The following is a 13,273-nucleotide window of genomic DNA, read 5'->3' as shown; positions in this document are numbered from 1 at the left end:
CCCACTCAGTCTCGTTGTAATTTGTAATGCAGCTGTAGCCAAAAATATCATAAAAGAAGAATCTAATGGTAGACTTGTTGGCCAAGTTTCAAGGACTTTCAAGAACATTTGACCACTTCTGTGAATCTTGGTGGAAATGCAGGTCCTTACCTGCAAGACTATAGAACAGCCTGCCAATTGAGGTTTGCTAGGAATCCCTTTATTCCTTGCTTTATAAAAGTAATTTTCTTCTGAAATTGGACCAAACTTTAGGGAAGGAAAAAAGAAACATTGAGGTTGTATGTATATTTGTCTCAGATAAAAGCATATTAAGAAATTGGATTATTATTCGGGGTGGCAACTGCCCACCTAAAGGTATATTCACAACTCTTGTAAGGGTGAACCCTTAAAGTAACTAAATCAACCTGAGCTCAACCCCTGGTATCTATGGCATACAGCACCCAAGTTGAGACAATGTGTAAAGTATCTAAGGAGTACTAAAACAGGAATAAAGTCAAAATGCTAAACAATCGAAATTCCTAACCAAATTAGAAAAAGTTTTCTCTCATGGGTTGGGGGCCATGTAAAGGTCTTTGCTTCCACATACTGCCACGTTTTGTATGGCAGTACATAGAAGCAAGTATTGGCCCTATGTTTGCCTACTCTAAATATGGTGGGCAGACACATGGCTTAACCTCAAAAGCCATTGGAGGTGTACATAGGCGCGGGAAACAGTGTGGTCTCTGCCATTTACATACTGAAGTTCTCCCCAACTCTAAATGAGGCGGGCAACAATTTGAATTGGTGAAGAGGGTACTCTGTCACCATTACAACAGGGTACCCTCTCCGCCAAAGTCTAAATCAGGCGCTGAGTATTTTAAATCGCAATCTACCACATGACTAAATTTCTAAAGCCCCCAGCCCCTCAGGAGATGCATTAACAGACTCACAGGAGGTCAGCTAATTGACTCTTGAAGCCTAATTCTTTGTCCTGGGTACACGTGGGATCAGGTACAGACTTTCTTTGATCTTCCACCAGTCCAGAAAAGGTTACTGGTGCCTGGTGGTGCCACATGTATGCCTGGCACAAGCTAATGGGTGGGTTAACTCCTGGTCCTCCTTAACCTTTGGGATACAAGTTCACAGACCCTGACCTTACTGCAAACAGGCCCAAATTGAAATGTGTCATATCAAATCAAAGATGGCAAAGAAATTCATCCACACTAACCTTGGGCTCTGAGGCTGATGGTGTGTGTGGGGAGTGTACTGTGGTAATCGTAATGTCCTCACACACTTAATACTAAAATCCAGTTAGAAGCAGGTACTGTACCCCAAATAAACCCAGAGTCAGAAGTCTCATAGGAAAAAAGCTGGGTTCTTTAGCAACCAGACAGAGAATACACAAGAACTGTCTTAACATCCTGTCTCTCCCCTTTCACTTGTGTCCCACATGTTACGTGTGGTTCAACAGACCTGACAATTAGGATTTGACCTGTGCTATTAAAAGGAGCCAACTCTTTTACCAAGACTAAGTAAAGCTGTCATTCTGCATCTACGTCAGATTGAGATGTGGCTAAAGAATTGTCTCATATGAGCACAAAATAAAGCAAGTGCTTTGTGTTCTAGTATGTGCCCTGAAACTAACAGTGCACACTACAGAACAACAATGTCTAACTATAATGGAGGTGTGTATGACATGTTGCTGTGTTAGTGAAAAATATGTTCAAGTCACCACCTTTAAAAGATGCTAAGTTACACGGGAAAACGAAATTGGTGGCAAAACGACATTTGTATAGCACCCCCTCCTGTGGTCGAAAGGATATGTCTATAAAACAATCCTACATATTCTATTGAGCTTTGAGGAGTCATCCCTGCCCATTCAGGTCAGACTTTTATTTGCTCCCAGGGGGTATTTCACACCTCATTCACACCTATTCAAGGCTGACCCCTGGCTGGGATACTGCTGGAAAGCTAATGTAAATTAGCCTTCAAAAGTTTCAGGCGACAAGAAAAAGGTAACTTTCTTAAAGTCACTTCTCCTTATTATGTTTTTAAATGCAATATCACATTGACTTGGAGTTTAATAACTTTGTAAAATAGTTGTTCAATTATTTTTCTAGCTGGTCCCTTCCCTAAGTTCACAGTATTAGTATTTTAATCTGCCCTCTGGTTTTCTACATAGGACAGCTAGGCCTATCATAGTGAAAATATCTTTTTGGTCCTTCTCACTGTAGGCACCTGGTAGTATCATTTTTTATATGTTCCACTGTTAAATACCATGCACCCATCATTGAGGCTACAAGGTTTAGATAGGAGTGAAAAAATAATATGTAAAAGGGCGGTGGTTACCTGTCAGAAATGGTTATTTTAATACATGTGCCTATTAGGAATAAGCCAGTTGTACTAAATTTAAATGTGTTAGCTGATGTCTAAAACCCACAAAAATATATTACCCAACTAATGGTGAAACATCAGGAGTGACTAGGCAAAAAGGGAGTGTTCCTACTCATATGTTGTAATATGTTGCCATGAATGTAGTGACAAATAAATCATATGTAAAATTGTTATTGAAGGGTCTTCGATTTAAGTTGTCTTGAAATATTTGTCATTAAAAGTCATGTCCATTGGTTTTGCTGTTATATGGCATACTCTTTTGTTTTAGATCCCCCGGTCACAAACAGCAGCACACTTCAATTCTTCACCCCTCAGTTTCTACTATTCTATTTTCACCGTTTTATTGTGCATCAGTTCTAGCAACCTCTCAAGCCTTCCACTTGAATAGCACAGTTGCCTACTCCTGCTCTTTATACCATGAACGTTCAGCTGTGACAAACATGCACTGCTCTTACTTTCCCTTTTCCCTCCTTTGACCGCTTTGTATGTGATTGGTGAGTTTTCCATACCCGTTGAGTGATATTGCCCTGCTCAACTGCGGCCACCTGGTACATGTGCTGAGCATCTCTTCCTTTAGTGTACCAACCATCTTGACATAGTGTTTTTTTGATTCCGTATTGTTTTATTATCCATGACATTTCACATAGTTGTAAAGATTTGAATCTCTTGACCTTTTTAAGTGGGAACAACTCCACCTTACACCTCAGTTACCTAAGTGTTTGCTCCTGTTGGTCTGAACAATCCCTTAGCCTATGATCTGACCTTCCCCCCACCTATCCTTATGCAAGCTGCACTGGAAATGCCTAGGGAGGCATTTGTAAGGTAGTGAGATAGTTGTGGTTTGGACAGTCCATTTAGAGGGAGTGGTCACATGGTGACCGGCAATATCCAGGAGACTCTCAAGGGAGCCCAAAACTCTTTACACTACCTAGGAATGTTTCATCAATGCATACCCAAATGTTACCACTCCAGCCATATGTAATAGTCGTGTTGGTCCTCTGTGCTCTTTCGACTCTAAGAAATGAATACAATATTATTTACTAGGTCTACTTTAGCCGTCCTAAATTAACTGGCAAAGCTATATCTAGTTGCCAAAAGTGAAATTCTGATGTTTGATTGGTTCATTCGTCTATTACACCTCACTCAGGGACCAATAAGAATGATTCCTTTTCTACAGTAACCCTGCACCCCACAGGTAGATAAAGATTGTTCAGTCAGCTGGTGTGACTCAGTTATCTTCTGATTCTGTCTTTCAGCCTCTTGTCTTTTTGATGGAGTGGCCAGAAGCAACGAGCTTCGCATGCCTGATCGCAGGTTATTACCAGCTGCTCGTGGATCCCAAAAAGGTGATATTTTATAAAACAGCAAGCCAGCCACTTCCTCCTCAGATATTCAAGGCAGGTATGTTTCACTCTCAGCTTCTCTTCTGTATTGATAAGAGTGGATCAATTCCCCAGCATAAATGTCAATGTCTAGGACTTTTAGGTTGTGGGTGGCGGTACTTTCTGCCTTGATGACCCTGTTTCTCTGTTTATATTGTATCATTGTGTTTGTTTACAATAATCACCTTCACATTGCACATAGTTGTACATTAATATACTTCGTGATCCCCCAGTTGCAACTGAATTTATATATTTCTGTAATAGTCTGGCACTCATATTATGAAAGTTTGCTTCTGGTATAAATGGTGCTGATCTATTTGCATCGTTATTGCTGATTTGATCATACAAAAGATAGGGTAAAAAGATAGTGGTTGACTCCAAATAACTAACATATGTTGCACCAGGGGGAAGGAACGGTCAAATTCTAGAAGACGATGAATGGAACGTCTATTACTTCTAACTCTGTTTGTTTGTGTTTTTAACAATGAAAAGCGGTTCACGAATAATGTTTGCTACAAATGGAGCAAACTGATTCTGCACTGATTGTTGTTACTTAATCAAAAACATGGAAAACGTCTATGCCCAGGCATTATCCCATCCTTCATACTTGGATCGCCAGTTTGCCTCTTCTTGTGTTCAGCTGAGTGATCTTTGACCATGTATTGTTACACTCGTAGAAAGATTGTGCAGCATGGATGTGTTTACCTTGTTTGCACAGGTTCACATCTTCGTATACATTATCGCACTGGGGATCTTATGATCTCTGGTGCTGTGCACTAAACTCTCACACTTCAGGATGTTGAAAACTGTGAATTAAAGTACAATATTATCAAATTGGTGTTAGACATATTGAATGAGGCAACATTTATTTCTGCAGGTCCTTGCACTACTGCAGAAATAAATGCAGAAATAAATGTTGCCTCATTCAATTTGTTTTTGCATGTGTAAAAAAGAACAAACAGTGCAAACATATACAACCCTAGTCCATACTGTATGAAGCGTTTTACACCTGTGCAAAAACAGAAGACACGGATTGTGAAAACGTTCAAGACATGGGTGACAGATGTTTTGTACGTCATTTTATTTTTGTATGGGAGAGTTAAGAGAAATACTTTTCTCATTCAAGAGATAAATAGCCTTTGTTAAAATATGAAGCCCACTGATTTTGGAAACTGTGCAAAAAAATAAACAAACTGAATACACCAAAATTGTAGTCCCATCTTTTATATTTAAACTTGTAAAAACATATACATATCTATGACCTGTTATGGAAACATAGTAAAAAGAATAACTTTAATTTGTTGCAAATGCAGAAAGCACCTTTGCCTATTTGTCGAGCAGAGTGTGTGACCCTGGAGGAAACCTGTCACATGCCATAAAATAAGGTATGAAATCTTTTTATAAGACACCAGAGTTCAAATTGGCTGAATTGAGTTTTCACATTGTAAAAGAGTATTATGAGATTAGATTTATATTTGATTCCATTTTTTCCCTTAAAAGATTGAAATGCTGTGCATCCACATTAGAGTAAGGACCTTGGTAAGTTTGTTCACATAAAACATGTCCTTGAGTATCCTCTTTCACTTCTCCTCTATTAGAGGACAAAGATAAAAACTTCAAACCACCTTTTGAAGCCAAATAGCTGGCAATTATGTTATGTTATGTATTTTTCTACATTGTTCCTCGTAGACATCTGCTTTGCTTGAATGGTATATACAGAGAGTTGGAGGCGGTCCTGTTTTTTGCCAGAGCATTTTAACAGGACATTATGTTCAGAATTGTGTTACAAAAAAATAGAAAACATGAGAAGTGGAAAGTCGTGATTGTGATCATGTAGTTATGGCCACAAATAATGAGCAAATGTGTTCTGTCTCTCAGCTAGGAGACATAGGAACTCTCTTTGACAAGGGACCTGATGCTCAAGGACTTAGCTTACACACAGCTATTGTATCCGACCAGAGCATTGCGATTCATAATGGACATTATGGATCACAATGCGACACCTAAAGTCGCAACGCAAGGCGCAGCCATGGAGAATTCCTCCTCTGTGACGGATTTTGCAGTTATAAAGGAGTGAATGGGTAGTGTCTCCCGATACCTGGCCTTAACCATTCCTAAAGTATACACTGTCAGATTGTGACAGCTAGGTGTGTGTGTGTGCAAGCTGCAAATTTTGGGAGGGGCAATCAATGGCGGAAGGCGTGTCCTGGACCTGTCAGCCGCCATCGGCGCGGTCTGCCACACTACAAACTCGCCTTCATGATGCCGGGATCCAAGAGAAGGCCCTGTACTGGATGACCTCCTTCCTCTCCGGCAGAACACAGACCGTCCGCCTCCCACCCTTCCGCTCTGAAGCCACCAAGATCATCTGCGGCGTACCCCAGGGCGTATCCCTCAGCCCAACGCTGTTCAACATCTACATGGCACCGCTCGCCCACGTCGCATGACCGCAACATCATCTCCTACGCCGATGACACCCAGCTGATCCTCTCCCTCACCAAAGACCCCCACACCGCCAAAACCAACCTCCATGAGGGAATGAAGGCTGTCGCTGACTGGATGAGAAACAGCCGACTGAACCTGAGCTTGGACAACACGGAGGTCCTCATCCTCAGATCCACCCCCTCGGTCTGGGACAACTCCTGGTGGCCAACTGCACTAGGAACAGCTCCAACGCCCATCGATCATGCACGCAACCTAGGGGTTATCCTCAACTCTACCCTCTCCATGATGAAGCAGGTCAACGCCATCTCTTCCTCCTGCTTCAACACCCTCTGCATGCTCCGCAGGATCTACAAGTGGATCCCCTCCAAAACAAGAAGGACGGTCACCCAGGCCCTCGTCAGCAGCAGACTGGACTACGGAAACGCCCTCTACGTAGGAGCCTCGGCCAAACTCCTGAAACGGCTCCAATGCATCCACAACGCCTCCGCACGCCTGATCCTCGACATCCCTCACCACAGCCACATCACACCCCACCTGAGAGACCTGCACTGGCTCCCCATCAACAAGAGGACAACCTTCAAGCTCCTCACCCATGCACACAAAGCACTCCACAACACCCGACCAGCGTACTACAACAGCCGACTCAGTTTCTACACCCCCACCCGCCAGCTCCGCTCCGCCGACCACACCCTTGTCACTGTCCCCCGCATCCGAAGAGTGACAGCCAGCGGCAGATCATTCTCCCACCTCGCCGCCAAGACATAGAACACCCTCCCTATCCGCCTACGGCAGACCCAAGACCTACTGACCTCAAGACCTGGCTCTTCGCACAGTAGCAGCATTCCCCCAACCCTTAGCGCATTGAGACCCTCACGGGTGAGTAGTGCTCTTTACAAATGCTTGATTGATTGATTGATTGTTGACCACTGTATAAACACCCTGAGGTCAGATGCAAATACACTTCTGTTTATGGAATTCGAACACTTTTACCTGATAGAGCGCGCAGGTCACCCGGCTCAAAGTTTACCAGATTTTCACGCACTTGGGCCCATGACGTGATTACAAATATAATTTTATAAGTCGGGTGATTTTACACGCCACTATCAGTATTCTATGTGTGTTTCCTGTAACACTATTACCATGGTACCTGACTTACCACAGGCACTTACTCCTCCTGATGGATCAGGAGCTGTCGAGGACAGGTGATTATTCTTCTAAAACACTTAGTCTATTCACATAACATCAATTGTACCTTTTCTGAATGACCACAGACACCTGAGGCGTTTTAAAGTCTTTATATAAGAATGTAAAGTTTAAAGTGACAAAAGTATAAGGCAAATGCTGATAAAAACATCAAAAAGCAGAATCACAAAGATTATGTTGCTATGCATGAGGGACAACACCATTGAGGGCAACTGAGTTTCTATAGGGTAAGGGTAACAGGGAACATGCTATTCAGTTAGGCCTAAACTAAGGACGGTAAATTCAAAACACATTAGTTGGTGAAGTTCTATAGCCTATAAGTGATTCAAACCCTAATCTTAGTCTATCTAACTTAATTCCTAAATATTCATCACACTTTATTTAAGCAAAAAACAGTTTCGATATGCCCTACAGGGAAGGGAAAAAGTGGAACATGCTAACAATCAATTTGCAAATGCATCAGTGGAGAGATCAGAGAGAAATATCATGGGCATAGAGGCTTTATTAAAGAGCAGGAAGGAAAGGATAGTAGACGGACACCCACGGGTATATTTACCTAAGACGGGAATGAGGACTAACCCTGGCCACGGGTCAGCTTCGGGAAAGGACGAGGACAAGGACCCTCAAGGATTTAGGATGCCAGTAGGTGAGCAGGTACAGCTCACGGAAAATCAGGACAGGATACCCCTCGGGATTTGGGTCAGGACTGGGCTCACCAAAGGGCACGACCAACACCTGCAGCTTCGGATGCAACGCCTGCGCTACCCCCTCACTGCACAGAATCCGCCAATAACCCCGATTGGGTTCTCGAGTCTCCCAGCAAAGTGCTTCGCCAGCACTTAGTACTATTTCCACCCCTTGGAGTTTGTGGTAAATTCGGACAGAGCGCTCCGCAGCTCTCTGTATCAATCACCTATAGAGTCGTGGGGTCGGTGACAGGTCAGCTATTCGGACAAGTCGGACAATTTTCACTAACTAACTAGGCTAGATATACCCTTTCTGGGTCCCCAGACCACCCACAAATGTTGCAAGTGACAGGGTCCCAACTTATGATTGGTCAGGAGAGGCGATTAGGTCATTATTACCTCCTAAAATTCTACGTTCCCATGATGAATATTAAAATTTTATACCCGCCCCTTACATTCATGTTCCCAGGCATACGTGTAGAGGAAGACAATGGTGCATACAGTGGACAGAAACAATTGTAACAATTTTAGGTGGATTTCAGCATCTTCTCCCAGGACCGAGGTGTGTTCCCAGGCGCATCTTGCTTCAGAAGCCAGCTGGCTTGGTTCTGCTTCTGCGCTGTGTGGGTTTTCCCTCATCACGTGACAGGGTCGGAACAGGTTTCAATATGGAGTTATTCCCTCACCCAGGCCCATGGATGCGTGGTACATGAAAAGTAAGCGAAAACAAATTAATAACACAGAAAAATAGAATACACTGTACACCATGATATTCTGCACTGCACCCCTTACTTCAAAATAACTATAGCGATTAATGATTATGCAGGAATAGATAGAAATGCAAAGCAGCGTAGGCAAGCAGGACACATGGTTAGAAATAAGCGGCCATATCAGCTACAATGCGCATGAGCGAACTTCTCCCTCCAAATCTGCGAGTGCGTCACATCACATGGGTATGACCGACGCATGCGCAGACTGAATTTCTGCGAAGCGGCCATTCTGTAGTATGCAAGCGGTGTTACGGTTAGTAAACACATATGCAAGCATCTCTAGGACACCCGCGTGTACTGTAAAAGTGTGATATTAGTGACGAACAAGAGTGTTTAGTACTATTACAAGTTAACGAGGTTCATGAGAAGGAGCAAGTCGCTTTACGTGCGAATTCTCACTCCATCAATCCCCTCTTTGATGATATTTCCTATCATCACTATTAATGGAAACAGATGCCAACTTCATTTTTCTCACATCTCACTCATCTCTATCTCAACAAATTTATTGTTAAGCCGTTTTTCAGCATCTTTATTGGGATGGGAACCTTTAGCCTTCTTATAGATCTGGCTCCTTAATTCCTCTAATTCGAGTTCATCAATATTTCTTTTGACTCCTCTTTTATTCACCGTGTACTTTTTTCTACACTTTTGACATTTGCAGCAAATTATTATAATGAACACAATCAGACTAATTCCAGCTATTGGCATCAGTATCTTTCCCACTAGACTGCGGCCTATGTTAGTAAACCAACCACCTACTGAAGAGAGACCATCAGTCAGTCTCTTCCAGGCACTATCAACCTCCAATGGTTTAAGTTCTTTTTCCAAACTAGTTATGTTTTGTACGTATTTCTTAATTTCTACGCTTTTATCTGGAATGTAAGTGCAACAATGTTGCGCCTTCAGCATTCTACAGACCCCGCCCTCTTTTGCCAATAAGGTATCAAGAGCAAGGCGATTTTTTAAAACCATTGATCTGATCGCAACCATTTCAGTATTGACCAGCAGGAATCCAGCAGCAGTGTCAGTTGATAACCGATCCACTACTGTAGACAATTTGCAGATACGATGAGTATTCAGAACTACCCCCATTCCAGGTATCAGTGCCCTAAATATATCACCTATAATTTCTCCTACACTTTCACGCCTACTACGCACTAAGCCATTAGTGTTTTCATTGCTTCCAGCAGCGTTATTCACATGGTATATTTTCGGGAAGACAATGCCAAAATAGCAGCTTCCATACCAGTGATCCGGCAATTTGAAATAAGCCTTGTTTCCACATATATAATAAATTCCGGGAAACACAGGTTCTGACCCATTTTTGAAACCCCAACCTCCAATTACCTTGTAATTATGCTCGCATTCGCTGGAACCGAGGAATACATTGTTATAGTAACTAGTCTTTTCTCTATGAAGACAGAGTTTCCCTTTTCCTTCAAAATCCAACAACAGCGCAGGACTTCCTTCGCCATTTGAGGTGCCCTCCATGTTTTCAGCCCATTTAGGAGTTTTCTGTTTCTTATCATTGGCCTTTCTCTGGAAACCCTCCCTTCTCTTTTCTGCCATTTTCAAGAACATTTTCTCTTGCTCATGTAATGAGCAAGTCAAATTATCTCTTCGAGCTTCATTCAAATCTATGTCACCTATAGTCAGAAAGTATTCTCCCATGTAACGAGTCACCTCACTTCTGACATGCACAATATTCAGGTGCCCCTGAATAGGCAGTTCAGAAAAAATCACGTCAGTGTTTGAATAATAGTACTGTAAAGTGCTTCTATAAAATAAGCTTGCTAATATACTACAGGAAATTCCATAGGTCAGGGGTAAATGATGGTAGGTCACGCCTTCAGCTACAGAAGTAGGTAGCTTCATGCATACGTAACAATCCTCTATTTCCATAGCCTCTACATAATGCACTAGAAGATTTGCATAAACATTTAAATGTGATCGGTTCCTCATGTGGTGAAAATGTAGTCCTTCCTCATCTAGTGCTTCTAAGTCAGGTCGTGTTTGTCTCAGGCTGACTGAATTGTCACGTCTTTCTACACTTTGTGGTTTCTTCAGTATGTACAACTTCTGAATCTGGGGTCATCGGTTTAGTAGGGTTCAGGTTAGTATCTTTACTTATCATAAAAGGTATAAAGATTGTTAGTCCTATCCATACTACTATAACTATTGCTACACTGCATAAGCATATCTTACAGCAAGTTTTACAACAATTCCCTCTAGGTCTTCCATTTACACTTGAATCAGACATTTTTGCTTACAGGTGGCTTTCCAACCCCTCTTTGTTTCTTTTTACAAGAGGCTCACGCAGTTTCACCTTTCAGGGTGGGTCTTCTACCTCAGAGCTCTGATCCTCGATCGAGTCTTGATCGCTTCTGTCACTTTCTTCAGGGTCGTCAATCTCTTCCAACACCAAAAAGGTCCATTCAGGACTCCGATAGTTTTTATTTAGTTTCTTTGCTCTGGTACTGCGTCTATTTTGCTGAGCTCCGTCTCTTTGTCTTTCACTAGCAGCTCTTTTTCGGTCTTCTAGTTTCTCTTCTACAGTTTTCAGTCTTAGTTTCAGCCTCTTTATATACTTTGGTTTATCTTTCTTCTTGAGCCTTTTAGTAGTCGAGGAAACTTGGCCTTCCTCGTGAATTCTTTTGTTTTCACTCCGTTGTGGCACTATTGTTTTGGCAGTGTCCTTTTCCCTTCCTGTCTGACTAGTTCCAGGCCTTTCATTAGTTTCTTCTGCCTGGTTTCTAAGCTGGCCTTGTTCAGGTATACTTTGTATTTGATCTTGATTTTCAGCCAATTTGGGCTCTGCTTCCTGAACACGTTCGTCTACTTCTATCTGTTCCTGTTCATGCACTTCGACCCCTTCATTTTCTTCCGCATGAACTTCAGCTTTAATTACTATCTGTCCCTTTCCAGTTTCTGTAGTCTCTGGAGGAGTGTCGATGACTTGGTCTGTCCCTACTTGGCCTATTTCCTGATCAGGTCTGATGTGATTCTCGATAACCTGACCTTCTTCTTCTAATCCTGTCTCACCCTCACTATCCCACTCTCTATCTAGGTAGGAATATTTTCTGGTTCTTATTGGATCAAGAATCAGGTCGTCGGCTGGAAACCACTCGTCTTGACTGGTGCTCGGCAGTATTACGTCAGCTAGATCCAGACCCTCGCCTGGAGTCTCTTCAGCTGTACCACCTTCAGCCTCAGCCGCCTCTTCTTCGGTTACCTTCTTGGTATGGCTGGCATGAATTCACTTCGGTACTCCAGCACACTTTACCGCAGTGGTAGTTACAAGGATCACTTGCCTCCGTTTCCCCCACTTTGGTCCAAGGCAACACTTCCGGGTGTGTTTCTTCAACACCACCCAATCTCCAGGTCTCAGTTTATGGGCTGGAGTGGTTGGCCATTCGTCAGCAGTCTCTCCAATCTGGTGAGAGATAGAACACACTTGGTCACCCAGCTGCCTGCAGTATTCTAGCACCAAATCATCAGAAATACTCAGCAGTTTGTGTCCAGGTACCCATGCCTGTCGCATCACTCTTCCCATTAGTACTTCATGGGGGCTCAGGCCTGTCTTTCGGTTTGGGATGCTCCTCAATCCCATTAAGACAAGGGGCAAAGCTTCTATCCAGTTCAATTTTGTGGAATCACACATTTTGGCCAATCTTGACTTTATAGTGCCATTCACTTGTTCGACTATTCCAGAAGCCTCCGGACGGTATGCACAGTGCAGCTTAGGCTCAATCTTGAATGCTGTATAGAGTTCTTTTAGGATTTCGTTGGCAAAGTGCCCACCCCTGTCTGTTTCAATTGTCTCTGGAAAACCGAATCTAGGTATTAGCTCTCGGAGTAACAACTTAGCCACTGTAATGGCATCGTTTTTCTTTGCTGGGTATGCTTCCACCCACCTTGAGAATAGGCAAACTATTACCAAGACATATCTGTATCCTTTACACATGGGCAACTGTATAAAATCTGCCTGTAGTCTGACAAAGGGGCCTTCTGCCTTTCCAATTGTGCTTTGCGCTACCACAGTCCTCTTTCCTGCATTGAACTGCTGACACACTAGGCACCTCTGGCAGAGCATATCCGCGATATTTCTGAACGTTGAATTGTAGAACACTTTGTCAAACACACGGCACATTGCATCCCTTCCAATATGGGTATCTCCATGAATCATCCGCACCATTGGGGCAGCCATACTGTCTGGCAACACAGGCACACCGGTCTTATCAACCAAGATACCATCCCTTTCCCTGAGCTGGCATTCCTCAGTCTCCCATCTGGCTTTTTCATCCTCATCTGCTGCTTGATGCAACTCTCTCAGTTACTTCCAGGAAGATACATTCTCAAACACCATAAGTTGGCAGCTGTTTCCGCCCCCCCATAATTTAATTTTCAGGGACAT

General features: G+C 42.9%; 1 protein-coding gene across 1 annotated transcript in view; it reads left to right on the top strand.

Annotated features, from left to right (window-relative positions):
- Positions 1-13,273, top strand: part of FRMPD3 (FERM and PDZ domain containing 3) — a 786,479-nt gene that overhangs the window by 682,822 nt on the left and 90,384 nt on the right. Inside the window, exon 12 of the mRNA XM_086964646.1 lies at positions 3,630-3,774. Coding sequence (XP_086820772.1) covers positions 3,630-3,774 — 145 coding nt within the window. The remainder of the gene's footprint in view (positions 1-3,629; positions 3,775-13,273) is intronic.

This window comes from Lissotriton vulgaris, chromosome 4_1 (assembly GCF_964263255.1).
Source record: "Lissotriton vulgaris chromosome 4_1, aLisVul1.2, whole genome shotgun sequence".
Taxonomy (NCBI): Eukaryota; Metazoa; Chordata; class Amphibia; order Caudata; family Salamandridae; genus Lissotriton; species Lissotriton vulgaris.
The sequence above is the reverse complement of the archived record's forward strand: the minus strand, read 5'-3'. Positions and strand labels throughout refer to the sequence as shown.